The sequence below is a fragment of the Hippocampus guttulatus genome, chromosome 17 (genome assembly GCF_054856545.1).
Source record: "Hippocampus guttulatus isolate MCC_2025c chromosome 17, RoL_Hgut_1.0, whole genome shotgun sequence".
NCBI classification, from domain to species: domain Eukaryota; kingdom Metazoa; phylum Chordata; class Actinopteri; order Syngnathiformes; family Syngnathidae; genus Hippocampus; species Hippocampus guttulatus.
Window position 1 is genome coordinate 9,504,056 of NC_141277.1, and position 8,255 is coordinate 9,512,310.

Here is an 8,255-nt window from a genome sequence, read left to right on the forward strand (position 1 = left end):
GGTGGTACCACTTTATGTGCTTAATCCTGTCCTACGATGTTAGATTCCAGTGTATTCTATCTTCTTCCTTTCATTTTATGAGTATTCACAATTTTCCCACTTTTGAAAGGAGTAGCAGCGTTCCTTAAAAAAAAAAAAAATTGTCCTTCTCATTCAGGCAAGTTAAAGAGACCCCTCTTCAAACGTTCTCCTGCAACCTCCTCACTCATTTTATCCAAGCGTTAAGATGGACCAGCATGGACCTTTGCTCCTTGAAGGGCTGACCCCCCCCACCCCCCAAACCCAAATGCTGAATTAAGCTTTACTGTGATTGATTTGGCCGTCTAACCATTTCTGATGAAACGACACTGTCACATGATGAAAGTGAAGCATGCTGTTATATTTATTCCCTTAGTTTGTTTTACTTGGTGAATGTTTGTGCTCATATGTGGGGCAGGTGATATTTATATAACATATTTTAGCAAACCTTTGTGGTAATTGAAATGTCTCATTTTAAGTGGTCCTGATTTATTTTATTTTACTTTATTTTTTTGTAAGGGAAGGAACGCGATGAGGGGGGAAAAATGACTAGTGTGTCATGTTCCTGAAATTGCCCACACAGCACACCAACACCACACACAACCTAATCTCAACAATTGCAGATTTATGCCAAGGGAAATGACCACTGCGGGTGCAATCCCTTTTAATAAATTTACAGTTGGACTTGAAGTGCACTTTATGATCTAACAAAAATCCGTCACAATATAATCGTGAAATCATGCCTAGGCGCACACGGTTTGAAATTGCAAGCAGCTTTGGTACGGTAACCCACTTTTAAAAAAAAATCTACCTGTATGTGTAAAAAATATAACCAAACAGTCGCAATTCAGCATCAGTCAGCCATCTTATTTTTTTTTTTATTTTGATGATTGCGTCCTTTACGGAGCTTGCACCCTGAGATAAAGTGACTCTGCAGGCCTGCTACAAGCGCCAGTCCTGCAAACCTTTCGGGCGTATTGAAAGGCAAAGTATCTGATGCAAAAGAACTGGTACAGAGTTTCGGGCTCCCAACCTTAGCAATGTCTGACCCGAGAGACGTGATAATTAACCAAAAATAATAATTTGCCTACGAGTTTATCAGGATGCAAACTTTTCCCTTTTTATTTTTCCTCCTCTGTTTGTGGCCAACAGCAGCTTCAAGTCACACCCGCCCCCGTTCAAAAAAAAAAAAAAAAAGCCTCCTCGCCATTGAAAGAACAGGAACGCAGTTTAAGTATCGAACTGTGCTGACAATGTGGTGCGATGTTGCCTTTTGTCAACCAACAAGTTGTGCAGCCCGAACACTCATTGAAGGGAGTGTTTTTGTTCCCACCCACTAATTTACTTTTCTACTTTACACAGATGGAAACATATTCCCTCATGGCTTAAATTATTTGAGAAGAAACAATATTTATTAGGAACTATAAACACTGACAGTTTTAGTAGAATACCAGTCTGCTTTATTTCTTGTTCGCACCTTTTTTTTTTCCCCGCTCAAGGCGATAAGTAAAGTCGTGAAGCACCGTCCGTTTTTCCGTTTTGTCATTATTTACACGAGTAATCCGATTACCTACAAGCCTCTAGACATGATTAAGAAAATTATGTAATGGTTTTCTTCAACTGTTGCTTCAAGCAAGGCAAAGAAACTGCACTCGAGTGCCAGACAAACGGTCGCTTCATGCAAAGTGTGCTCATTTGCGGTTTGACTGTGCAGTGTGAAATGGCACAGACGGTTTCAACTAGTCAATGTACAGGTGCACCACACAACGCTAGTGCCTCTTTTTAAATACTTTTTACTGAAGTGCTTTTTATACAGCTTGTTCATTTTTAGCAAAATGAGGTAAACAATTTCAAATGATGCACCAGAGGTAGATTTTTTTTTTCATGAACTCTATGGGTTAGATTTATTTCAGTCATTTTGCACTTTTGATGTTTTCAAATAATAAAACTTTGACCCAATTCAGATGTGTCTTGTATTTTGTATTTGCCGTACTTTCTTCGACTGGTTTTCTGCAATTCTTTTTTTTTTTTTTTAATGGAGTCTTTCTTTGTGACTTAAAGTGATGTCAACCGAGCCCAAGAGGGAACACGGTGTGTAAAAGTATGCGGTCAGTCAAATAAGAGATGTCTCTCATACGGTTTCCCCGACCTTTGATCCCAGAAACACATACAGAAGAAAAAAAAATCTGGTTGCATCAATAGAAATATCACAAAAAATTAATATGTTCCCCCTCCCATCTAGTGGAAGAACATTTCATTGTTCTGTCAATTACGATAAGTCATTGGCATAGATGGCTGAACAATTTTTTTTTTCTGAGCTTTGACTTGAAATTGGATAATTTCCGATGACACGCCTGTCGATTGTTCACAGCATACCAATGTGTCACGACACGGTGGTTAGCACTCAGGGCTCTAATCGAGGCAGTGCCCGAAATAATTGCCAAGAAACAACGAAGTTGAGCCAGAACTGTCATGACCTCAATCCATAAATGCAGCTGTGTGCACGCAGATTACTACATTAATTACTCAACCTGTTTGAACAAGCCTAGATCTTTGCCAGGCTTACTGTACACAAGGGTGGCAAAAATGGTTCTGGATTTGCAATTCTGATCTGAATCCACACCAGGGTTGAACATTGTCTTCATATCTTGGAGGGACTAATTGGGCTTTCAAATTTGGGTGGGGGGGGGGGGGGGAGTTGTTCATTTGATTCGGTGTATTCCATTTTGTCACTAAAGGCATGTAAGGCAGATCAGTACTCCGCCAGGTGTGGACTCACCTGCGACACAAATGAAAACAAATGCTTGAAAATGGAAGTTAAACCAAGGTGCAGATACTGTAAGTCAGGGGTGTCAAACTTATTTTTGTCGCGGGCCACATTGAAGTGACCGTGTTCCTTTGAGGGCCGTTATGACTGTGAAAGCATTTCAAGAAGTTACTGTAATGAGGGGTTTGGTAACAAGAAAATGCTTACAATAGCTTGTATTTATTACATATGAGGAGTTGAAATTTGGTCCGGATTTTAGCAATCATGGCAGAGGTTGACATGTTTGATTCGCTTTCGTGGGCCACATCAAATGATGTGGTGGGCCAGATCTGGCCCCCGGGCCTTGAGTTTGACACCTGCGTTATAAGTGGTGCACCAGAGGGGAAAATATGAAATTGCGTACCAAGGTCAAGCCTGTCACAGCTGCAAATTTATACAATAATATTTAGAGGTGCATCACTTTTGGACAGCCCTTTTTTATTGCAAAGATACCAGGACTACAACATTACCGATATGATCTATTTGAGTACCGGTACATAAAACCCTGGGTTTGAGAACATTAGTGGCTGCACTTAAAGCCTAGCACCTCTCTGGATGCTAGCTTTTCCGACCGCCCCCACAATATAAGAACTTGAGCACCTGTGTTCTCATCCGCAGTTATCCAGCACAATTGCTACATGCAGTCAGCTAGCTGGCTGTGCCCACATGCCAAAAAAATGCATCTTTCCTTTGGATGGTCCGCTGGCAGGGCGTTAGAGTGCCTCGTTGTCAGCCATCAGTGCAAGTGTCACGCAACAAGCAGTGGAGGAGTAAGAAAGGATTTTTTTGTTTGTTTTCTGACATGTGGACAGAGTTTCAGGCTGGCTCCTTGTCACCCATGAGTGCAAGCATGTCACTGTGAGAAAGGCGGAACCACCAGGAAGGGGAAAAGGATTGGTGAGGGGTGGACCGAATTGACAATCATTGGATGATTTTGAAGCCTCATTTTGTATACAGTAATCCCTTGTTTATCACGGTTAATGGGGACCAAAACCACCCGCGATAAATGAAAATCTGCGAAGTGGCGACCCCCCCCCCCCTTATAGGTACATGTAAATGAGTATAAAAAAATTATAAGGCCAAATTTAATGGTATATGTGCATGTAGAAATAAATTTTGTAGTAATTAAGATAAGAAGATATCTTAGAGGTATCTTATATCTTATATCTTAGGGATGCTAGGCTTTAAGTGCAGCCACTAATGTTCTCAAACCCAGGTATCCTTTATTTGTCCCACACTGGGGAAATTAACATTACTTAATGCTGTATACTAATAGATTTAAACATGTATAAGTTAGGTTTGTGTATGAATAACAAAATACAGTAAACATATACATGTAGCACTGCATATGTTGTTCTATGTGACTCTGTTTTGCTGACTTTCGCTGCTTCTTGCGGACCGTTTGTGGACTTCTTGTTTTTTTGATGAATATGTTCTTCTCTGTTGTGTGTCAAATTTACAAGACATTTTCACTTTCCTGGGACTTTAAGTGTGTTGTAATTCCCCCCCTTAAAAATTTGTTTTTACTTTGCCTTGCTGCAGATCTGAAGTGCGCCACTAGAGGGCAAAAAAAATTCTGAATTCTGTCACCTAAAACCCACAAAGTATATCCAGCCTGAAACATCAAGTGCTGAAGTGTTTTCACATATATCGACACGTGAAAACGTGTCGTTCTATAAAGAACTCTGTGGAACTACAGAGGACCGATTGTTCACCATTGCGTTGCCTTGTCTGATTTGTGAACGTTTAAACAGACAAACCCATGTTGCCAGACGAGCTGCGCCGGCAAAGAAGCCACGCAGACCGGTCAGGTGACATTGTCTGTATACTTAGCCTCTTCGAAGTGAACCAACAGGGTGGCCTACACTGGTAAATGTCAATGAAGCCAAACCGTTGTTTTTCTTTGAGTTGTCTGCTCTGTAAATCAGGAGTGACATGCACAAACTTCTATGGACTGGCGTCTCCTCTCAAGGGGCCGATATATGAGTAGCAACAGCAGCTCTGCTGGCTCTTTTACTGAACACAAGCTGAGAAAGCAGCCACGCGATGACAAGGGGGAAAAAAGTTTTGATTCACCTTTTAGCCACAGAGTATAGTTTAATAAAGCACTTGCACAACAGTGAAAACATTCTTGATCACGTTACTCCGTGTCATCAACGTAAAGTGCATATAGGAATATTTACATGAAAACAGAAGAGAGGCTTGTTCGTTGTCTTAGTTCGAGAAAAATATGATACGTATGTACAAATGAACATACAAGACAAACTTAATGTGGTTGATTTTCTTCGCATAAAAACTCGATTCCCCTTCAATAAAATGTTTGATTGCGTTGCTTTTTAGGCACAAATAGCTCCACAAACCCCAAAACGACAATCAAGAGCAATTAAAAATGACTCCTTCATGGCATGGTACAACATTACAATAATACTCCAACAGCTTTGGCTTCAACAATATGAACTTATTTGATCTCTCTTCGCCACTTGAACCTTCAATTAGCTTGCAAAAATAAAACAGGGCAGTCTCAGTCTACAGTGATGATGTTAAAAAGGATTGGATGTTACTTTGTTTTTGTTTTCTTTTTTTAAGCCTTCGTCCAAATGCAGAATGTCATGTGGCGATCACCATGAATGTCCAACAAAATGACTGATTCCCAACCACTGTGCTTTGAAAGATTATCAGAGAGGGCGAACATGTCTTTGTTCATCTATCACAAACAGAACAATCGAATGCTCCTCCACTCGGTGCAACAGACCCGATGCCAATGATAAAACATAATAGTAGCTCTATGTAACTTCATTTGTGAGTACATTGATGCATACTTTTTCTGACGTTTTTGTTCAATGCTGTACCATGAGATTTCTCCAGAGGTGGCAAACGTACTCATACGCTGTACTTAAGTAGAAGTAGAGATACTTGCGTGAAAGAATATTCTGGTAAAAGTACAAGTGTGGATTCAAGTCCTCAAGGCAATGGATGGGGAATGCAGCATCTTGCGACACAGAATCTGCTGAGTCATTGGCGTTAATGCTGTCACCCCCCCCCCCCCCCATTTGTGTTTTTTATCTGTCAAAACCAAAAAGAAAACCCCCTGAAATGCTTAAGTCACGTTTACAAAGTAATTGACTGCCACAACATTACATTTGACTTAAACTTGTACCCCAAACCAAAAATGTTTTAAGTATGTGTAGATTTGTTGAGTCATTTAGGTCAACCCTCAGTGTTAAAATAAAAAGTAGTCAGAAATACTAGCGCAGTGCTACCAGTAAACCCTACTTAAGTACAGAAACCAAGTGTGTGTAGGAAGTAGGAAGTAAAAATACTCGAGTAGAGTGCAGATACTTCAAAAACCGACTTCGCAGTACAGTAAGGAAGTATTTGTACTTAGTAACTTCCTAGGAGGATATGATTTTGCCAAAGTAACAATTTAAAAAGTTCAGCTTTCACGGAGTTGAAGTAAAAAGTTGTCAGAAAACAAATATTCAAGTCGAATTGGCATAAGATATACAAATACAGTACAGTAACGGAGCAGTTTATTTGCCACCACTGGATTTTTCTCATGGAAAATATGTGGCTTGATAGCCGAATAAAGTTGATTCTGTCTTTTATTTATAATTGAACTTGTTGGTTATTTTTTTCAGACCAAGTTTTTTTTTTAAAAGGTTATTTACCTGGCATAATTCGGCGGAAGTCTTCCGCCCTCTTCAGTGTCACGTGATGATTGGTGACTCGTCTATCAGCGGATGTTCATCATGTGAAACATGTCATGTAAATAACCTAAAAAAAAGGTAAAAAGAACCAACAAGTTCAAATATGTATCTTGGTTTAGCGATGGTTGGGAAACACGGCAATTAATCAACTTTCTCGGCGTGTGAGTGTGTATCCGCGTGCGTGCAACGGTGGCCCCCCCTCACAAATCCGCATCGTAGGGCCTCCCCGTGAACGAGGTGTCGACGGATCGGGGCCCGGCGCTCTTGGCCCGCGGGAAGGAGACGTCGTCGTCCAGGGAGTCCCGGATGTAGGGCACGCTACTGGGCGCAGGACTCCGGTCCCGGCTGAGCGAGGGCACGTCCACGCGTCTCGGCTCCGATTGCGGGCGCGCGCTGAAGCGGGTGCGCCCGGTCTCCTGCACCCGCACCTCGCCGCGGTTCTTTCCGCCGCAGCAGCGACAGATACCGATGAACATGACGAAGCCGCCCAGGATCTCGAAAATGCCGCCGATGAAACCCAGCACGATGCAGTAGCCCACGCGCACGGTCTCCCTGGGCGTCACCGTGCTGATGTCTTCCAGGATGTGGGTGTACCAAGAGATGGGGATGAGGACAAACACCCCCGAGATGAAGATTAACAACCCCCCAAGACCGGCCACCACCCAGTTGGGCCTCTCCTTCCAGCAGCGGATCCCGGGGATGGCCACGGCCAGGCCCGCTAGGGTGACCACCAGCGAGGCCACCATGAGCCCTTGGGCCACATTGATGATCTCGTTACCGAAATACGTGCTGTCCTCCAGGCCGCACGTGGACGACGTGGACGTGGTGACGGAGCGACAGATGTCCCAGATGCCCTGCTCGATGAATTCGTTGCTCGGCCTTTCGGGCAACTCCTCCAGGGTCCTCCAGTTGGGGGCCACCGTGGCGGTCAGATTGAGCACCCAGCCGCAGGGCGCCATGACCAAGCCGAAGATGAAGATTCCCGGCGTGCGGAGGGACAGGCGCATCCACTCCTGCGAGTTTCGGCTCGGCATTTTGAAAGTCGGTCTCGGCGAATGGGTGCGTGTGTATTTTACACGAAGGAGTGCAGCGACTGAGTCGAGAAGCTCGCTGCAAGTGCTTATCAAGTCGATTTGTGAGCGATACCTGGCAGCTGTGGGCGTGGACGTACGTGGCGTGGGCCTTGCTTGCCAGGTGCTCTTTTTGAAGTGGAAAGATCAGTTTCACTTTGCAGTGGTTCAACTTTTTACCCCCTAAAAAAATACCCCATACAGTATCACCAGTAAGACCAAAAATTAAAATCCAGTGGCGGGCTAAAATGTATTGCACATGATAGTTCACTTGAAATGTGACCAAAATAAATGTTTCAAAACAAAAATGCAAATGTAAATTGCGTTGAGGTAGAGATTGAAAAACAAATCGTTCTTTAAGATGATATGTGTTGAATTTAAAAGTGAACTGTAATATTTGAGTTGGGTGCCTTTAAGGGGTGTGGCCGGGCACGTGACATCAGAAGCTACAGTCACATATTGAGTTCACTGTTAGTGTCTGCTCTTTGTGAGTTCATTTTGTAATAGTTATGGACAGGCGAGCAGGTATCGGTATTGTTTCAGATAACTGCATGCCTAATTTTAAGGTATCATACTGGTGGAACCTGCTGATACCAGCCACTGATACCTAGAGAGAGAAAAAAAAAAAGATAATCTGACATAAAGTAAGTCCGC

General features: G+C 42.8%; 1 protein-coding gene across 1 annotated transcript; it reads right to left on the reverse strand.

Moving 5' to 3' along the window:
* Nucleotides 1-4,901: 4,901 nt before the first annotated feature.
* LOC147192059 (claudin-23-like) lies at nucleotides 4,902-7,666 on the reverse strand. The gene has a single exon (XM_086135460.1). The coding sequence runs from the start codon at nucleotides 7,563-7,565 to the stop codon at nucleotides 6,732-6,734; it is 834 nt and encodes a 277-aa protein (XP_085991586.1). The 5' UTR covers nucleotides 7,566-7,666; the 3' UTR covers nucleotides 4,902-6,731.
* Nucleotides 7,667-8,255: the final 589 nt, after the last annotated feature.